Genomic DNA, 20,818 nt, shown 5'->3' on the forward strand with positions numbered 1-20,818 from the left:
AATTCTTAACTTGTTTTTTTTTTTTTTCCCAGCATGGTTTTAAAATATCACGTGTGGGATGATCCGGATTATTGCTTTGTAAGTTTATCCAGTAATTTATTGCTAACTGTTTCCTTCTTATATCTAATGGCATCTCTCCCATCTCTACCTGGAGTTCTGCTATTGGACTGGTTCTGATTGCTCCTGTACAAATTCGTAAAGCTTGATGTTGTATATTGTCTAATTTTATAAGATGTGTGTTTGCTGCTGATCCATAAATTATACTTCCATAATCAATATTTGATCTAATTAATCCTGTATAAATTATTTTTAATGATGTTTGATCTGCTCCCCAATCAATACCAGCCATACATCTCATAATGTTTAATATTTTTTTGCAGTTATCTATGATTCTTTCTATATGTACTTTCCATATAATTTTTTCATCAAACAATATACCTACAAATTTTATATTTTTTACTTGTTCTAAAACTTGATTGTATAATTTTAGTTTTATATTTTCTCTTTTCCTTTTCTGTGTAAACACCATTACTTTTGTTTTTTCCACTGAGAATTTAAATCCCCATTGATTTGCCCATTGTTCTATTCTAATAATCTCATCCTGTATTTTCTTTTCAATAAGTTTGATATTACGACCCCTTTTCCATATAGCTCCATCATCTGCAAATAGTGAGCAACCAACTTCCTTACCAATATTTTTAAATACATCATTTATCATTATAGAAAACAATAACGGACTTATAATACTTCCTTGAGGAGTACCATTATCTATTATATATTTACCTGACAATTCTTGACCAATTCTTACTTGTATTGTTCTATTTGATAAAAAATCTTTAATCCAGTTAAACATTTTTCCAGTAATACCCATTTTATTTAATTTAATTAATAATCCTTCAACCCACATCATGTCATAAGCTTTTTCTATGTCGAAAAATACAGCTACTACATTTTCTTTGTTTATTTGTGCTCTCCTAATTTCATATTCTAAACATAATGCAGAGCCTTTTCTAAACCCATTTTGATTTCTAGATATATATCCATTAATATTTAAATAATATGTTAATCTATTATTAATTATTTTTTCCATTATTTTATAAATATTTGATGTTAATGCGATCGGTCTATAATTTTCTGGTTTTGTGTTATCTTTTCCTGGTTTAGCTATTGGAATAATTATTGCTTCCTTCCAGCTCTGTGGCAGCTCTTCCTCCTCCCAGACTTTATTGTATAATTCTAATATTTTGTCTTTTGCTTTGTCATTAAGATGTTCAATCATCGTATAGTAAATTTGATCTTTTCCAGATGATGTATTTTTTGTTTTTCTGGTTACAAAGTTCAACTCTCCTTTTGTAAATGGTTCATTTATTAATTTATTTGTATCTACATTATTTCGCATCAAGTCTTTATAGTTCATCTTTGTGATTTCCCTACCTTTCTTCCCCTCTTCACTAATATTATTTGAACTATGAATTTTACTAAATGTTTTAGCTAATATTTCTGCTTTTTCTTTATCTTCCGTTATAGTTATATTATCTATTTTTAATATATGATATCCATATTCTTTTCTAATACCCTTCATTCTTTTAATCGTTTTCCAAATTTGGTAAGTTTTTGTTTCTCTCCCTGCGGTATTACAAAAGTTTCTCCAATATTCTCTTTTTGCATTCTTAATGATCTTTCTTACCTTTGCCTGCTTTCTTTTGTACTCAATTAGATTCTGATAAATTGGGTTACTTTTTAACATCTTAAATGCTTTATTTCTTAATTTTATTACTTCACTACATTCTTTTGTCCACCATGGCACAATTTTTTTATCGTTCTGTCTTCCTCCTTTTTTTATTGATTCTTCTGCAGCCTGTAAGAGTTTTTTACAGATATTTATATTTAAACTATTTATATCAATTGACTCATCTATTTCTTGCAATTTCTTTTGACTTAAATATTTAAATTTCTCCCAATCAGCCTTATTAAAGTTCCATCTTTTATATAATCCTGTATTCCTGTTATTTATTAATATTCCTGTTATGATTTTAATGGGGTAATGATCACTACCTACTGTTGTATCTTTGTCAATGTCCCACTCACTGTTATTGGCTAAACAATTTGATACTATTGTTAAATCAATCACAGACCTGTTTTTACATTAATTCTTGTTCCTCTTCCATCATTTATACATACCAAATTTTTTATTTCCATTATTTCTTCAATAACTTGCCCATTTTTATCATTACATTTTCCCCATAATGTGTTGTTAGCATTAAAATCTCCACACCAGACTACTTTTCCTTCTAAGTATCCCATTAATTCATCCATCAACTTGAATGATAATATTTGACATGGATTATAAAAATTTATTATCTTACATTTTTCTTTGTTATTGTAAATTTCAACTACTATGTATTCTAAATTTTTACCTTTTCCTAATATCTGATATTGTATCCGTTCTTTTATAAATATTCCACATCCTCCTCCACTTCCTTCTTGTCTATCCCTTCTGATACTATTGTACCCTTTAACTACAAAATCTAGGTTTGGTTTTAACCACGTCTCCTGTATACATATAATTTCTGGTTTTTCTTCAATTCCATCTCTATACCCTTTAAATTCCTGTCCATTAGCTATTAAGCTTCTTGCATCCCATTGTAATATTATCATATGTTTCTATCAGCTGGGGTTCCTCCTTGCCTTCCATCTGTTTCCAACTTTTTATTAATGTATTCCCAAGATCCTTCTTTAAACCCTAAGAACTTTTCTGCTCCTCTGACAATTATTTTAATCCTTTCCGTTTTGTGTTTAGCCTGTTCAGTGCAGTTAATGACATAAGCTATAAATAATATACATTTTTCCACAGACATTGTAACATTTTCCTCTGATTCTACTTTTCTTTGTTGATAATCTGGAATCTTAATTTGACCTGCATCCCTTGATCTTTCATTCTGGACATTTTTGACTGCTTCAGCACAGCTTATGTTTTTAGTCATCTTAATTTGTTGAATTTCTTTTGCTTTCTTCCTTACCTCACATCCCCCTGAATGTAACTCTATGTTGCCCTCCACAATTGCAACATTTTTCCTGCACTTCTTCCCCACAATCTTCAATTCTGTGATCTTCTCCACACTTTGGACATCTTTGTTTTCCTTTGCAGACAGCTGCTATATGACCATATCTCTGACATTTAAAACATCTTAGTGGTGGAGGAATGAAAGGCCTCACAGAAAAACTCAGATATCCTATTTTAACATTTTGTGGCAACACCTTTTCTTCAAAGTCTATTAAAATTGACAGGCTTCCTACTCTTTCTCCATTTACATTTTTTGTCAGTCTTTTGAGATTTTTTATCTTTGCACCAACAATGCTTTTTTTTAACTTGTCTATATCTTCCTCCAGAGGAATGACATAAATTACCCCCGAATGATTTTATCTTCTCCTATAATCTTCCTCTCTGTCACAGTTTTCTTGCAAATGTTTTCAACTTGTAAAGCCTTTCTTCTTTGTTCTTCGGTTTTACACAACACCAGTATATTTCCATCTCTCAATACCTTCACCATTTCAACATCTCCTATCTTTTTTTTTTTTTTTCTCTAGATAGTGAAATAGGACTCAGGTTCTCTTTTTCCTCTTCATTTTTTATCTTTAATATTATTTTACATTCTTCCCTTCCGATTTTCCTCCTAACTACTCTCTCTTCTTCAGAACTGTTTTCTTCCAGCTCTTTTTTACTCCTTTGGCTGTCTAACAATTTCCCTTCTTCTGCTTTGCCTCTTCCGCGTCTTCTCCCTCTACTTACTGGCGTCCATTCATCAAAGTCCATATTGTCCTCCTGTGTGTCCATTCTGAACCATTCACATACCAGTTTATGCCTTTTACTGCCACTTCCAAAAGTAAATAATTTCTACCTCTGTGGGGTTCTAAGTAGACCAGCGTTTTCAGACCGAAGTTTCGCGCTCCGCCGACACCTCCTCCAATGACCTCATCCTGCTTTTCCGCCACCATAAGAAGGATTACTGTAAACAAACCTCACACGTGGGTCTGCAAGTTTTAGCCCTGAAATTCTCGACGTAACCCTGCGGCAAAGAAAACATATTAATTCAAGAGATCTCACTCTGACATATTTTTCTGTGGAAGGTTTGAGGTTTAAGTACCATTAACTTTTATCATTGGCTCAAAAAGGTCATACATTAATCTTACAACACTTGCTTCAAGGTGGTAGCGGGACACTGACGAATTAAGTCAAAGCACTAACGAAAATAAAATAATGCAGAATCTTGAAATATGACCTGTTTAAGTTTCGAAGTGAAGTTTTATAACAGACGAGCTTTGATAAACTTGCATCCTGATTGGCTGAAGAGATTGTGATGCATTTTTCCCACCGCTAGAGGTCCCCAAAACACCAGCTTTGAGTTCAAGTCCATTTTTGACAGATTTTTTCTTCTACGTTAGAACAATAATATTACCATTCCTCTTAGGCATTCTTATCTAATATTAAAAAAAAATGTAAGATCATATGAAGCACAATCAAATAAAATCCAATAAAAAAATTAACTAATTTGATTGGGACTGATAAACTATTAAACATTTGGCAAATATATTACATTTTTTAAAATTTGGTTTAAAGTATCCAAAACCTAAATATAATATGATATATACCAAATATCCAGTCTGTGTAAGGTAAAGATTTGCAAAAAATAATAACAGTGACAATAATAAAAATTATAATCATTATTAATGTTATTGTTATTTTTATAGAACAAAAGGTAGCCAAAGTAAAGCACATCGAATATTTCCAAGCAATTTATTTAAAATTTCATATGCATGGCTGTCTTGTTGAAGTTTAGGTAACTGGCCACATGTGTTGTATAATTGTATGGAATGTATTCTGCACATTAGACTTTTTCATGTAGAAATGTTGCTCCATCAGTTTAATTGAGAATTAAGGGTAAAGGAAGTTTTTACATATAAATATTTTCCAATACAGTAAATGTGCATGTGTTTCCCTCCAGATTAAAGAAGCTGTAGCCCATCACATGAATGGACCAGGCATGTGTTTATTTGTGTGTGAGCAGGATGGAATGGATTATCATGTATAATGCAACTCAATCTGAAAGACTGCTGATGAAAGTGAAATGCCCCGAGATCACACTTGTGTGTTCTCAACGTCGGGTGTTGTGTAATGTTTGCAGAGGAGTGGGATGGCAATATCATATTACATATTTATAGATAATCACAGTTAGTCCTGACTCTGCACATTTCTAGAAGGTTGATAATATGCTATGGAATATGTTAATTATTTCCATTGTTTTTCAGGATGGTTTGCTTGGGTCTTTGCTATTAAGGGTCTGTCAGGACCAGAAATTATATCCTTAAATGACCCCTGGCCTTCCCCAATGTTCTGTACCCAAATAGATTGCAAATGACGTGTGTACAGTTTATTGGCTCTTCGCATCTTAATCTCGTCAGAATCTGAACAGTATAAAAGGACAGAGCAAGTCCAAGTCATTATTTGACTTAAAGAGAGATTTCTACAACATTAACAACAGGAAGATACACCATAACACAAGCAGTGAGTATTAGAAATAACAAAAACATTTTTGTGAGTAGCTGATGTATTTGTGCTTTTAGACACATGTATATAATTGATATTATATTATCTAAACAATTTTACCATCTGGAATTTTAACTGGAATTTGAAAATTTGCTTTTCTGGTTAACGTTTATGTCTTTGAACATTATTCCATTTAATTTAATTTCACTGTTTTAAACTGTTATTGACCAGAAGCATACTATTTAAAATAATTTATTCATGAAACCCAAAATAGCTATTTAAAGATGTTTCTTTAATCCCTATGATGATTTTATTTTTATAACTTAAGCAATGATGTTGTAATTAGGGATGTGGTAAATGAATCAGAGTGTTATTGATGTATTTAATTTTCCTATTACCTATATAGGTGCCATTATAGTTTTATTATGTCCCTCAGTCCTGGATAAGCTTTATTCCTTTTATGACATTACAGACTGCACTGATTACATTTTCTTTATGTAGGCAAGATATTTTTAGTGGAATGTTTCAGCTGTAATAATCATGCCAATTTGCAATGGTTTTTGCAAATGTTCTTTCACTACGAAAACAAACCTTTGTGCTTTTTTAAATAGTGTTACAATAGATTTACTAGCAAATTCAGCATGTCCTCAGAGTAATTGGATTATGAGCGATCTTTATAGATTAGAGTCATCATATAGTGTTGATTAAATGCATCAGATTGATTAAAGGAGTCTCTGCCAGATGTACTTAAGGACATTGCTTTAATTAGTTTGGAAGTGTTAAGCAAAAAGTAATATTGATAATTCTAGCTTTTCATGGTCTTCAAATGAGCATTATTTAGATGTATGTGTATTTTTATTTGCTGCTTGTGACATTGTGATTGTCCCAAAACAGATTAAGCAATACAGGCATGAATCTGGACATAGCCAAACCTGAAGCAAAGACTTGTGGCAAAGCCCCCCTCAGAGCCACAGCTCCCAGTTCCCCACGAAAGGGTCCACCCAAGTTCAAACAGAGAAACACTCGTCAATTCAAGAGCAAGCCCCCCAAAAGGGGGATTATTGGGTAAGACCTCTCTCAAATAATTACTTTCATTTGGTTACAAATAAAAGTAATTAAAGCATATAATTTATGTTTATTACTAGCTTTGGAGAGGAGATCCCTGGAATGGAGGGACTTGGCACTGGTAAGCACGATTGTGCCATTCAAGTCATCTCTAACAATTGCTTATTTTGTAATGTTGTAATTAATAAGGAGTATTTCCCTTCCAGATATCACTGTTATCTGCCCCTGGGAAGCGTACAGCCATCTAGAGCTACATGAGCTCGCTCAGTATGGCATTATTTGAGTCTCTTTGCTGTACAAAGAGAACAAATAAAAAAAAAAGAAATTGAGAGATTATTTTAAGCAATCATCAACCTGGGTCCCTTCTGGATGGCAAACATAAAGCTGGAAATGTATACCGACTTTATGTAATATATGTCTGCATATTGTGGATGGTTATTTTTGTATGGTAAATATATTGTCATGAGACTCTCAAGCTGCCATTTTCATGCTCAAAAACACTGTTCCCGTGTCATTGCCTGTGGCTGCAGTGGGAGCTGCAGCTTACAGATCGGTTACTGGCCAGCAGGAGATTCTGTCAGCACAGTTTTTTATACCTAACTCAAAATAAACCTTTGACTTTTTAAAATGATTTGAATGGTTTGTTTTGTTATAATTACCAAACCAAAAAGCATGTTGAGAGTCTCCCCTTTAGCATATTATTCTAGCATGTCTTTCTATTTAGTTTCCAAAATATAATCTTCATTTATGCAATCTGAATATGAAATCTTTAGACTGGGAAATAAATTCTGAGTTTTGCATTTCTTGCCGGTGGATCATAACCAGGTTGTAGGTTGATCCTCAAAAAGCAAAATGAAGACATGGGAGCAAGAGACAAAACTAACGCTAGACTTGTCAGCAGGATAATGCTGTGGTTCACAACCCCCTGCTGATAGTGGAGTTCTTCCTGGAAATAATTTCCATCGGGCCATCCTGCATGTTTCCCCTGATCTAAATCCATATGAAAACATTTTAGGGTTCAATGCCAAAGGAGCTTTACAAAAACATCACTTCTAGGCCTGTTCCTTTTTTTGTATTTTGAAGCTTAGATTAAAACCTGGTTAGGATTTAGATGTGCAAAACACAAATACTTGCAACTTTTTTCTGTGTCTTAAGATTTGATCTGGAGTGTATAAACAAGAGTGTAGTATTTTACTTGCAGTGCCATTGTCTTCTTTTAAAACATTATTTTGTATACAAATGAACAAACTTAATAATAATCAAGCACAGACTTGAAAAAAAGAACAAAAAAAATAGAAACATCCAGGACTTCTTTCACTGCATGCTGTATTTATCTCATGCATGAGCTTTATGCCACCGGATGCTTTCCATCAGTCTTGTAGTGACGAACACAGCAAGAATCTGTACCCCAACCACAATGACTGCAACTGTAACAATCAGACTCTCGTGCTGCTTGATCCAACGAGAGATTCCACCCAGACAACCCCCCAGAAAGATCACACTCTGAGCGGTAAACTCATCCAGGAGCTGGGCTCCCACGCCACACTGTGAGTTCCACACTGTCCCGTTCTCCAAAGGGTCCACGCAGCACGTTGCAGGAACACCACAAGCCAGCACTCCTGGAGCTGAGCAGTTGTAATATCTGAAAAAAGGACATTTTTAAAATCAATGATCAATTCTGGATGCAGTGAAATAAAAAAAATAAAAAAGAAACAGGAGTCACGCTCCACTCACACGTTCAGCTCCCAGTCCCGGTAGGTATCGGCCCCACAGCATTGGAGACCCAACTGAATTTCATCTGTGATGAATCTCAGGTCTAAATCATCTTGATAGCCCGCTATGGCAGCTAGCATCCCTGACCGTAGGTACCCTTCAATCTGATCCTGCATGCTGTAGGCCACAATTGCAAACAGCACCTGGATTGTGATGAGCACCAGCACTATAGCAGAAAACAGCTTCAGCAAGCAGCAGTTCTCTCTTAAAGCACCAACACACCCCGTCAGACAAAGTAGAGTGAGCAGAAAGCCCAAAGTTAAAAGTATCAGCATCGGATCTGTGCCGATACTTCCAATCTTCTCCTGGGCGAACGATTCTTTGCTGACGAGTCCCCACATCCCCAAACCAAGAACCACTAGGCCCAACACTGTGAAGATCAGGTTGCACAGGAACAGGAAGTATTTTAGGAAATAATCAATTAAAGAATAACTGTAATGAGGGCGGGTTCCTGTAGGACTGTTGTGGATCTGATTGCTAGGAGTTCCTGTTTGAAATTTTCTGTCAACATGGCCAAGCTCCTCGTCCTCTGCTTTTGCTGCACCTAACTTCAGACATAGACATATCGTTTTTAAAAAGGCCAAAGGCTAACTTTAAAAAGCACATGATTCTTAAAAAGTAAATTATTAAAAAACCTACCTTTGGGAGGAGGGGGGCTAGACTAGTTCTGCCCATCATCTCTCCTAGACCAGGGCCATGGAAACTTCTTTACAGTTAAATATTGCCGCATATTGTCATCCAGTTAAAGACGACCAGCCCTGTGCTTTTGGCTCCTTAGAGTAGCTCAAGTTGAAACGAAACATGAGAATATTTGCTGCAGCAGAGAAACCAGTGTGCTGATGCTAAGTGACCCTGCTGTGTTCAGCCTCAGAGGGCAGTGAGGCCTGAATTTTTTTTCATCACGTGAGAGTCACAATGAGGAGATTAGACAGCTATCACAACCTAAAAACAAGGGGCTTTTCATCTGAGGTTATTTCTTGAAAACTCACTAGAATTTGAAAATGGAAAGGTCAGAGGAAATATGTGTTTTGTCTCCCCAGCAACGCAAGATATTTGGAATACATTTTCGTAAAGTTAAAAAAATCAAATCAAAACAAAACAAAAAAACAATTACTAACTTTAACAGCATCTAGTTCCTTTTGGTTGTTGAAAAAAAAAATCATGTTTTTTACTTTATGTAAAACAAAAATTCCACTACATTTGAATGTATGTTGCCTAGCAAACATATTCATAACCATTTCATTTTTTTACATTTTGTCACATTACAGCCATGAACGTATTTAATGAATTTAATAAACCAACACAAATTAGAACATGATTATGATGTGGAAGAAAAAGGATGGATAGTTTTCAAATGTTTTACAAATACTAATCTTAAAATGGTGTCTGAGTCACTACATTTTAGAACCACCTTTTTCTGTAATTACAGCTGGGTCTTGTATGTGTCTACCAGCTTTGTACATCTAGAGAGTGACATTTTTCAAGTCTTCCCACAAATTCTACCTTAGATTTAGGTCTGGACTTTGACTGGGCCATTCTAACACATACACATAATTTGATTCAAACCACTCCATTGTAGGTCTGGATGTGCTGTTTTTCAGTCAACTAAACATTCCTATCCTTTTAAAGAAAAGCATACCCACAGCATGGTGCTGCCACCAAACTAACAAAAGCATGTTTTGGATTTATTATATCTACAAATAATTGTGTTTATTCTGCTGACAGACCTTAGAAAGAGATTTTAAACCACATCTTTGTTCCTCATTATGTAAAAATGCTGGAAACATGATTACATGAAGAAATTGAAACATAAATATTCTTATTCAGTTTAGCTAACTAGCAGGCAACAACACTAAGTTCAATTTAAAAAAAAACAACAAGGGAGAGTAAGATTTCTAAGCATGGCTTTAAGTTAAACTACATCAATTTACAACTTCTTTATGATTTCAGACAATAAAGTCAGGAACAGTTTTTTTCAGATCACATCCTTATAAACACGAACTTGGAGTTAGATGATATAAACTAAATATACTTAATTTTAATTTGACCATAATAATTATTATCTACATATTGATTTTATCACAAGATTTTATTATCTTCACCTCAAAACTCACTTTTTGAATGTCAAGGAACTAAGAAATGGTTTTATAATTAGTAATTATTCTGAGCTTTTTATGTCCTATCATACTCAAACAGCCCAACGTGATTTCTTGTCAATGGATTTTTTCAAATATTAATGTAATTTTCTTAACATATTTTTTAAATATGTCTGCTCATACCAAGACTTGTCAAGGTTCAAGTCTTGGATATATCTCTGGGATTTTATCTCAGTGGAGGGGTTTTCTCCTTTGTTTTAGGGGTAAAGAACAACACAGGAGCAAAAGTTCTATTTTTTGATTTGTTCTGATTCTCAGATTGTTTCTCAGAATTGGTTGTTGCTTTACATAATAAAAAAAAATTAAAGACATTTCAATAATTTTCCTTAGAATAGACAAAAAACAATCAAAACCTATGGTTCAGAAGTTTATTATGGACAAAAAAATGTCTCAGCTTTGTCTGAAGCATCTTGAGTTGCTGATCTGTGCAGTGTGGACCATCAGCAGCTAGGACTGTCTTTTCCTCAAGAAGGCTCTGAATCTTGTAAAGCTGCAAGTGAACCCAATATTCCTGGGAGGAACATCTGGTTGTGAGGACAGTTTTTCAGGAACTGTTCAATGCTCCTTCGCAGAGTTTGAAAGTTCACTCCAAACACTGACATTAATTTGGCCTGGTGTGATTATCAGCAAATATGAAATTGTTTTAATAATGAATAAGCTAAGAATGATGGTTGTTTGTTTTATGTTTGGATCTTGTATGTTAAAAATATCACTGAAATACTGTTCCAAATAAAGCTCCATCAATAACGCAAAAATGGATTGTCTATGATTAAATATAGCTTTTTACACAGAATATAGTTAGAAAATAAAATGAGATAATTGTTGAGTAAAAGTGCAGCTTGTTTTAAAGGTCAAGGTGAATGTGTTTGTTTCTGTACAGAGATTTGTTTTGGAGCCAAACTCAGAGAAATGCATACACATTGACAAAAGTCTACAAAACTCAGAAAAACAGATAAAGAAAGGGGCATAGACAACAATACCTTTCATTATGGTACATATACAGGTCCTTCTCAAAATATTAGCATATTGTGATAAAGTTCATTATTTTCCATAATGTCATGATGAAAATTTAACTTTCATATATTTTAGATTAATTGCACACTAACTGAAATATTTCAGGTCTTTTATTGTCTTAATACGGATGATTGTGGCATACAGCTCATGAAAACCCAAAATTCCTATCTCACAAAATTAGCATATTTCATCCGACCAATAAAAGAAAAGTGTTTTTAATACAAAAAACGTCAACCTTCAAATAATCATGTACAGTTATGCACTCAATACTTGGTCGGGAATCCTTTTGCAGAAATGACTGCTTCAATGCGGCGTGGCATGGAGGCAATCAGCCTGTGGCACTGCTGAGGTCTTATGGAGGCCCAGGATGCTTCGATAGCGGCCTTTAGCTCATCCAGAGTGTTGGGTCTTGAGTCTCTCAACGTTCTCTTCACAATATCCCACAGATTCTCTATGGGGTTCAGGTCAGGAGAGTTGGCAGGCCAATTGAGCACAGTGATACCATGGTCAGTAAACCATTTACCAGTGGTTTTGGCACTGTGAGCAGGTACCAGGTCGTGCTGAAAAATGAAATCTTCATCTCCATAAAGCTTTTCAGCAGATGGAAGCATGAAGTGCTCCAAAATCTCCTGATAGCTAGCTGCATTGACCCTGCCCTTGATAAAACACAGTGGACCAACACCAGCAGCTGACACGGCACCCCAGACCATCACTGACTGTGGGTACTTGATACTGGACCTCTGGCATTTTGGCATTTCCTTCTCCCCAGTCTTCCTCCAGACTCTGGCACCTTGATTTCCGAATGACATGCAGAATTTGCTTTCAACCGAAAAAAGTACTTTGGACCACTGAGCAACAGTCCAGTGCTGCTTCTCTGTAGCCCAGGTCTGGGGAATGCGTCACCTGTAGCTCATTTCCTGCACACGCCTGTGCACGGTGGCTCTGGATGTTTCTACTCCAGACTCAGTCCACTGCTTCCGCAGGTCCCCCAAGGTCTGGAATCGGCCCTTCTCCACAATCTTCATCAGGGTCCGGTCACCTCTTCTCGTTGTGCAGCGTTTTCTGCCACACTTTTTCCTTCCCACAGACTTCCCACTGAGGTGCCTTGGTACAGCACTCTGGGAACAGCCTATTCGTTCAGAAATTTCTTTCTGTGTCTTACCCTCTTGCTTGAGGGTGTCAATAGTGGCCTTCTGGACAGCAGTCAGGTCGGCAGTCTTACCCATGATTGGGGTTTTGAGTGATGAACCAGGCTGGGAGTTTTAAAGGCCTCAGGAATCTTTTGCAGGTGTTTAGAGTTAACTCGTTGATTCAGATGATTAGGTTCATAGCTCGTTTAGAGACCCTTTTAATGATATGCTAATTTTGTGAGATAGGAATTTTGGGTTTTCATGAGCTGTATGCCAAAATCATCCATATTAAGACAATAAAAGACCTGAAATATTTCAGTTAGTGTGCAATGAATCTAAAATATATGAATGTTAAATTTTCATCATGACATCATGGAAAATAATGAACTTTATCACAATATGCTAATATTTTGAGAAGGACCTGTAGATTAAAATCACATATTTAACAATTCTATCTGGTGGTTTAGTGGAAACACACCAGGATATTTCAGTATATTCTGTTTACTTTATTGCACCATACTGTTTTATTCTAGCATCACAATAGAACCCACAAAATAATATCTGTTTATTTCTTGGTTAATATCATTACTGAATGGAAGGAACCATTAAAATGGTGATTGCTAGAATAAAACGTCCGACATATCTCTGCAGTTTCTCACTAATACCACGGGATGTCATTAATGAGTCATAATGTTACCACACCAAAGCCACCCACTAACCCTACAAGGACCAAAACAGCAGCTAACATGAAACAAAATCTTTAAAAAGATATGTTTTATTATTTCAGATGTGTGTTAACTATTTTATTTCATTATGATCAAAAATAAAGGGAAAATAGCTGGCATTATGGTTCATTAAAATGCATCTTCCTACATCATACTGCATCTTGTCATTAGTTACCTTCACTCTGAATTGAAAAGTCAGTAAATTTCAGCTGTAACTATCCTCTAAAGGTGCTCAGATAACGTTTTTCTGCAGACATGTGCTACTGAGAGACAAAAACAAATGGAAAGTTGATGTGACTAAGCTAAAAAACAGAAAGTAGGAAGCCTGATTATCTTCCTCTGTGGCTCTGCAGCTCCACTGGAGTCATTCTTTCCTCTGGCTGTGCTGGACTGAGCTGCAGGGAGCTGGAGGCAAATGAGTGTTGCTGCAGGCAGAGTCAGAGACTGACCACTGGCTGCCTCTCAGTCCATCTGTACATCTGGTTACAGATTTCTGTGCAATAATAAAATTATCATATTAGTTCAGTTTCAGTTCAATTCAGTTTTATTTATATAGCGCCAATTCACAACACATGTCGTCTCAAGGCGCTTAACAAAGGGTTTGGAATGGTGAGGGGTTGTTGGGGAGGAGTATGAGAGAGAGCATAGTTAGTCACAGTAAAAACTCAGTCAGTAGCTATGTCTAGGAGAAAAGTAGGGTTAAACACTGAAAGACAGGGCCAATCATCGGTAGAAGGTGAGCATTAAGGTGTTGGCAGCAGAAGCTTGGGCGATGCCTCCCTCCAGGAACTTGTCACAGGTAGATACAGAGTCAGACCAGGTGTAACTTCTAGGAAGAGAAAAGAGAGAGAACATAAAGTTAAAAGTTGAAATAACAGCAAATAATGCAAAATTGGAGAGTAGTCTGAGAATGTAGCAGAGAGAGTGAAAGTGGTTATTATGTTCTCCAGCAGTGTAAGCCTATAGCAGCATAGCTACAGAGATAGCTCAGGATAACCTAAGCCACTCTAACTAGAAGCTTTATCAGAAAGGAAAGGTTTAAGCCTAGCCTTAAAAGAAGACAGGGTGTCTGAGAATGAAGTGCTCTGTTAGGAATGTATGAACCAATCAGATCTCTGATGTATGATGAAGCTTGATCGTTAAGGCTTTATATGGGAGAAAGAGAATTTTAAATTCTATTTGGGATTTAAAAGGGACCCAATGAAGGGAAGCTAAAATAGAATAAATATGATCTTTCTTTTTAATTTTCATCAGAACTCTTGCTGCATCATTTTGAATCAGCTAAAGGCTTGAACTGCATTTTATGGACATCCTGATAGTAAAGAATTACAATAGTCCAGCCTTGAAGTAACAAATGCATGGACTAGTTTTTCAGCATCACTCCTGGACAGGATATTTCTAATTTTGGCAATGTTCTGGTGATGAAAGAAGGAAATCCTAGAAACCTGTTTAATATGGGATTTAAATGACATGTCCTGGTCAAAAATAATACCAAGGTTTTTTACTTTATTACTGGAAGTCAATTTAATGCCATTGTCATAGTTTTAGGTATAAATTTGACCCACATGCAGATAAACACTCAGGAGAGATTCGCAATGATTTAAGATGTTTATTTGCACAACGAAGTCTAACTATGATCTAAAACTGGGAACCGCCAACTGCACAAAAGAAGGAAAAGAGGTGAGTAGGGATTTGAAAGGGGGAAATGAAAAGCAATCGTTAAATTAAATACTGTCTTACTAGAAGTGAAGGGTGGAACCGCCTGGGGGAAAAGAGCTGTGGAGTCTATGGAACTCAGCACAGGAAAATTGTCATCTTGACTTCTGCCGGAGTTAGGAGAGGCTTGGTCTTCCCACCATAAACGATAGGCAGGTAGATAGAGAGGAGCACAGGTGAAGGGGACTTGCTAGAGGCACGTGGAGGGTGAACGGGATTTGCTGATGACTTGGGCCGGTTAGTTGCTGAGCCAGGAAGCTGCCAGCCAGGATGTTGTCCAGGAAGATAACTAGATGCTTGAGTCTTGAAATCCAGGAGAATAATCCAGGTTATCCAAGAGGTGCTTAGGTCCAAATAACAAGAGTCCACTTGGTCCAAACAAAAGGCTGGATTGTGCAGTCTGGAACGTAAGTCGAGGCACTAGAGAAACTACAAGCAAAGCTAGAAGTTTGGCTTGAATCTGTACCACCAAAGGCTAATACACAGGCGATGAAATGCTGGCAGCCTCTGGCTTAAATGCACCCAGTAGCAATCAGGGAATGAGGAACATCTGTTCCTTCACACCCTGGTACTCCAGTGCCCTCTAGTGACCAAGCACAGTTGGTAGCAGGCAAAAGAAAACACAAACAGAAACTCGCAGACTCCGACAGCCGTCCAGGTTAAGAGATTGACTAAGCAGTTTCTTTTTCAAAGACTCCGGTACAAAGACAATAACTTCTGTCTTGTCTGAATTTAGAAGCAGAAAATTGTAAATCATCCAAGTATTTATGTCTTCAAGACATGCTTGTTGTCTAACTGGTTGGGCTCATCAGGATTTATGGATAAGTAAAGCTGAGTATCATCAGCATATATATATATATATATATATATATATATATATATACACACACTGAAGAGAATTGGCCCAAGTACTGAACCCTGTGGTACTCCACAAATAACCCTGGAGTTTGAAGATGATTTATCATTTACATGAACAAACTGGAATCTGTCAGACAAATAAGATTCAAACCAGCCAATTGTTGTTTTCCTGATCCCTACAGCATATTCCAGTCTTCCAGAGAATATTGTGATCGACTGCATCAAATGCAGCACTGAGATCTAACAGGACAAGTACAGTGTAGTGTAGTGAAAAGATTTACAGCTCCACAGTAACACATTCAGTAGTCAGGCATGCATGCAACAAACCTTCATCTAATTATTAGTTTGATTCTTCATGAAGTTGTTTGTCAGTAGGGTCACTGATTTATTCATGTAGTAAATGGATAAGCATAATGCCTCACCAAAGTACATAATCTTTTAAGTACCTGTCTTAACTTTAGGGGAAGTTGGAAATGAAAATTAGAGAATTTAACTCCCAGAGAGCCACTTTTGGTCCATCAGCTCTGGCCACCTTGAACCCCTGCTAAAAATGGCTTTGTGTGGTTCAATATCATACTGCATTGTCACTTTGTGCAGGAAACAGAGATTGGTCCTCAGCAGATGTGGTTCCCACACTCTTATTTGTCTGTCACTGCCAACGGGAGAATCTCAACACATAGCTGTTCGACCAGCAAGGTCACCCTGAGATTGGCTTGTGGTTTCTCCTGGCTCTGACCTCCTAATGTCTCAGTGATCCCCTTGAATTTCTAAACCGAATTGTAAGCAATTTGTTCAATGCAATTGAATTCAGGCTAGTTTAATCCATTTGGGAACAACTTATTTGTTCAGTGGATTGGCTGGTCAGTCCACCATTGAGTCCATCTCTATGGCTCTCGCCACCATCTCTGTTCTTTGTTTGTGCTCTTTGCACAAGTTGGAATAATGTTTTTCACAGATCTCCACTTAGATAGTGTTAAAAAAATAGATTGACCTACATTTTTGAAAATTCAATTCAGTTTATTTGTGTAGCGCTAATTCACAAAGCATCTCAAAGCAACTTCAGTTCAATCAAATCATACAGATTCCAAGTCAAGTACATACATTCGAATTGATCCTACTTATTAAACAATGCATTCAAATTCAGTTTATTTTTCAGATTGTTTAAAAAGTTTTCCATCTAAGGAAACCCAGCAGATTGCATTGAGTCACTGACTTACAGCATTCACTCCTCCTGATGAGCATGTAGCGACAGTGGGCAGTCGGTTGCATTGTGTCGTTGACTGCAGCAAGTCCTCATACCGAGCTTGCATGTAAAGGTAGAGGATAGGAAAACTCCCCTTTAACAGCAAGAGACCTCCAGCAAAACCAGGCTCAGTCAAAACCATTTGTTTACTTTACCTTCACTTGTTTTTGAGTTCCTTCAAGCTAAATTGAAAAATGTTGCCAAGATACTTCATGAACACTGGCCAATGAGCAGACTAACAATGTATTTATCTAATTACAAGCAAGATGGCGCCGACGATGGCCGCCTCGGAGCTTCACTCACTCTTTGTTTGTGTATTTTGTGTGTTTAGCATCCCGGACTGCGCATTGCTGTTGCCGGACTTCCAGCTGCTCAGAGCGGATCGCAGCGCGGAGCTATCGGGGAAGAAGTGAGGAGGCGGAATCTGCTTTTATATAAATGAAGGTTGGTGCAGAGACATAAAACTGCTGGGGAAAACATGTATTCCTGATCTGGAGTCATTTTCCATAATCTGTAAACCGTTTTATTCACTGAGAGAAACCACTCCATTGTAGGTCTGAAATTATAATAATTGGCTCATATATTCCACTGCACGGCTGCAGAAAAACATCTCACTGAGCTGATTACAGATGTGGAGAAAAAACACACGGACTCTTTCATCATAATACTGGGAGATTTTAACAGCGCAAACCTCTCCAATGAATTCCCCAAATACAGACAGCATATTAAGTGTCCCACCAGAGACAAAAACACACTGGACCATTGTTACACAGCTTTAAAGGACTCTTATCGTGCTGTTACCAGGACTGCTCCAGGTTTTTCGGATCATTATCTAATCCACCTCATCCCAACCTACAGACAGATACTAAGAGCTTCCAAACCCAAGGTTCACACTGTTAAGAAGTGGACTGAGGAATCAAAGCAGATGCTACAGGCCTGCTTTGAGTGCACAGACTGGACTGTTTTCGAAACCTCAGCCACTGACTTCAACCAACTAACTGATGTGGTGACATCATACATCAGTTTCTGTGAGGACATGTGTGTGCAGACCAAGACCTTCTGCACATTTGGGAATAACAAGCCATGGTTTACTCCACACCTCAGGAATCTGCGCAGGGAAAAGGAAGAAGCTCACAGCAGTGGAGATTGGGCGTGGTACAGGCAGGCCAGGAACAGACTAACAAAGGAGATCAAAGCAGCCAAGAGAACCTGGCAAACCGTCTGAATGGCTTCTACTGCAGACATGACAGGAAGCCGTTCACGCCTCAAATAATCTCCTCCACATCCCATTCAGGAATAAATTTGACCTGTAAAACAACCAACCACCTTTCTTCAGATCCTCCACCTGCACTAAACATTTCAGAGGAAGATGTAAATAGGCTCTTTCAGCGCATGAAAACAAAAAAAGCTGGAGGACCCGATAACATCTCCCCATCATGCCTGAAAGCCTGTGCAATTCAACTAGCCCCGATCTTCACCCGGATCTTCAACAAGTCACTGGAGACGTGTGAGGTCCCCTCCTGCCTTCAACGATCCACCATCATCCCGGTGCCCAAGAAACCCACCATCCTAGGATTAAATGTCTACAGGCCTGTAGCCCTGACGTCTGTGGTCATGAAATCCTTTGAGCGGCTGGTGCTGAAGCACCTGAAAGACATCACAGGCCCCCTGCTGGATCCCCTGCAGTTTGCTTACCGAGCAAACAGGTCGGCAGATGATGCTGTTAACTTAGGTCTACACTTCATCCTGCAACACCTCGACCATCCAGGGACGTACACCAGGATCCTGTTTGTAGACTTCAGCTCCGCCTTCAACACCATCATACTAGACATCCTCCACCAGAAGCTCACCCAGCTCAATGTCCCAGCCTCCACCTGTCAGTGAATCAACAGCTTCCTGATGGACTGACAGCAGCAGGTGAGACTGGGGAGCATCTTCTCCCGAACCAGATCAATAAGTACTGGTGCCCCCCAGGGGTGTATTCTATCCCCACTCCTCTTCTCTCTGTACACAAATGACTGCACCTCATCGGACACGTCCGTGAAACTCCTGAAGTTTGCAGACAACACCACTGTCATTGGACTGATCCAGGACGGTGATGAGTCTGCATACAGACAGCAGGTGGATCAGCTGATACACTGGTGTTGTCAGAACTACCTTGAACTCAACCCATTCAAGACTGTGGAAAGGGTGGTAGACTTTCGGAGAACACCACCCCCATACATCCCCCTCACCATCCTCAACAACACCGTGTCAGCTGTGGACCACTTTAGGTTCTTAGGAACCACCATCTCTGAGGACCTGAGATGATCTTCACACATAGACACTGTTCAAAAGAAGGCCCAGCAGAAACTGTACTTCCTGAGGCAACTCAAGAAGTTCAAACTTCCACAGGAGCTGCTGGTCATCTTCTACATTGCCATCATTCAGTCTGTCCTGTCTTCATCCATCTCAATGTGGTTTGGCTCATCCACAAAACAGGACAGGTCCAGACTGCAACGAATAATCAGGACTGCAGAGAGAATAATCAGGGCTGACTTTCCCTCCATCCAGAACTTATACAGGTCTAGGGTCAGAAAAAAGAGCTGCAAAAATCTCTACAGACCCCACACACCCTGCACATAAACTGTTCAGAGCTTTACCTTCAGGCTGTTGCTACAGAGCACTGTTCACTAAAACCAGCTGCCACAGTTTCTTCCCCCAGGCTGTTTCTCTGATGAACATTCAATAGAGTACAAAACAACAGCATACAGATGTTGCAAATGCACCTTTTTATTTATATATGTGTATATTTGTATATTGTATATATGTATACTCTTTAATGCAAAAACAAACACCAGAGAGCAAAGTGTACATACAAATTCCTTGTTTGTATGTACGAACTTGGCAATAAAGCTGAATAAAGCTGATTCTGAAATCCTTGGACCTAAGAGAGAATAAAAAGTAGACATATAATGAATATTTTAGTTTAAACCAAAACGATCTATAAATGAGGATCTCAGTAGAAACAAAACAAAATATACAATGAAAGAAAAAAATTAGCATTGTTTCTGAGATCTTTTCCCTCTTATGCTCCGATATAAGTTTCCTTAGAGACAGGTTGAATCATAATAAGAGCTGGTGGTGCGCATTGTGGCATGGTGTGGAAACAATCATCTCATCTTGAACGTGAATTAAATAAAATAATAGATTGTAAATTTTAAGGCCATAGACTATTTCTATCATGGGAGAAGAAGTGGAGGTGGTGGAGGAGTATAAATACCTCGATGTTCACCTGGACAACAGACTGGAGTGGAAACTGCAACTGTGAAGCCATCTACAAGAAGGGACAGAGCAGACTGTACTTGAGGAAGCTTAGGTCCTTTGGTGTTTACAGCAAGATGCTGCATATCTTCTATAAGTCTGTTGTGGAAAGTGTGATCTCTTCTGCCATCATCTGCTGGGGAAGCAGCATCAGAACCAGGGACTTTAAAAAGCTCAACAAGCTGATAAAGAAGGCTGGCTCTGTTCTGGGGACTCCTCTGGAACCTCTGGAGATCATTGTGCAAAGAAGGGTTCTTCATAAAATGAAGAACATTATGGAGAACCCTGAG

General features: G+C 37.7%; 2 protein-coding genes across 2 annotated transcripts; one reads left to right on the forward strand and one right to left on the reverse strand.

The window, feature by feature from the left end:
* The first annotated feature begins 6,272 nt into the window (after positions 1 to 6,272).
* On the forward strand, positions 6,273 to 7,241 carry LOC124864065 (retinal cone rhodopsin-sensitive cGMP 3',5'-cyclic phosphodiesterase subunit gamma-like). Its single transcript, XM_047358679.1, has 3 exons — positions 6,273 to 6,610; positions 6,691 to 6,731; positions 6,817 to 7,241. Exons 1-3 carry the CDS (start codon positions 6,456 to 6,458, stop codon positions 6,891 to 6,893), a joined length of 273 nt encoding a protein of 90 aa, XP_047214635.1. The 5' UTR covers positions 6,273 to 6,455; the 3' UTR covers positions 6,894 to 7,241.
* A 678-nt stretch (positions 7,242 to 7,919) lies between these two features.
* On the reverse strand, positions 7,920 to 9,399 carry LOC124864064 (tetraspanin-10-like). The gene is made up of 3 exons (XM_047358678.1): positions 9,023 to 9,399; positions 8,345 to 8,931; positions 7,920 to 8,252 (listed from the first exon to the last, which is right to left on the reverse strand). The coding sequence occupies exons 1-3, from the start codon at positions 9,059 to 9,061 to the stop codon at positions 7,946 to 7,948; spliced, it is 933 nt and encodes a 310-aa protein (XP_047214634.1). The 5' UTR covers positions 9,062 to 9,399; the 3' UTR covers positions 7,920 to 7,945.
* Between the last annotated feature and the right edge of the window lie 11,419 nt (positions 9,400 to 20,818).

Source organism: Girardinichthys multiradiatus, chromosome Y (genome assembly GCF_021462225.1).
Source record: "Girardinichthys multiradiatus isolate DD_20200921_A chromosome Y, DD_fGirMul_XY1, whole genome shotgun sequence".
In the NCBI taxonomy this organism is placed as follows: domain Eukaryota; kingdom Metazoa; phylum Chordata; class Actinopteri; order Cyprinodontiformes; family Goodeidae; genus Girardinichthys; species Girardinichthys multiradiatus.

Bases quoted from the DNA above. Each gene is read 5' to 3' on its own strand.
- LOC124864064 (XM_047358678.1), bottom strand. From the start codon at position 9,061: ATGATGGGCAGAACTAGTCTAGCCCCCCTCCTCCCAAAG. The intron at 8,932-9,022 runs GTAGGTTTTTTA...CTATGTCTGAAG, and splicing joins TAGCCCCCCTCCTCCCAAAG to TTAGGTGCAGCAAAAGCAGA. The intron at 8,253-8,344 runs GTGAGTGGAGCG...TCCTTTTTTCAG, and splicing joins CGGGACTGGGAGCTGAACGT to ATATTACAACTGCTCAGCTC.
- LOC124864065 (XM_047358679.1), top strand. From the start codon at position 6,456: ATGAATCTGGACATAGCCAAACCTGAAGCAAAGACTTGTGGCAAAGCC. The intron at 6,611-6,690 runs GTAAGACCTCTC...GTTTATTACTAG, and splicing joins CCCAAAAGGGGGATTATTGG to CTTTGGAGAGGAGATCCCTG. The intron at 6,732-6,816 runs GTAAGCACGATT...TTTCCCTTCCAG, and splicing joins AATGGAGGGACTTGGCACTG to ATATCACTGTTATCTGCCCC.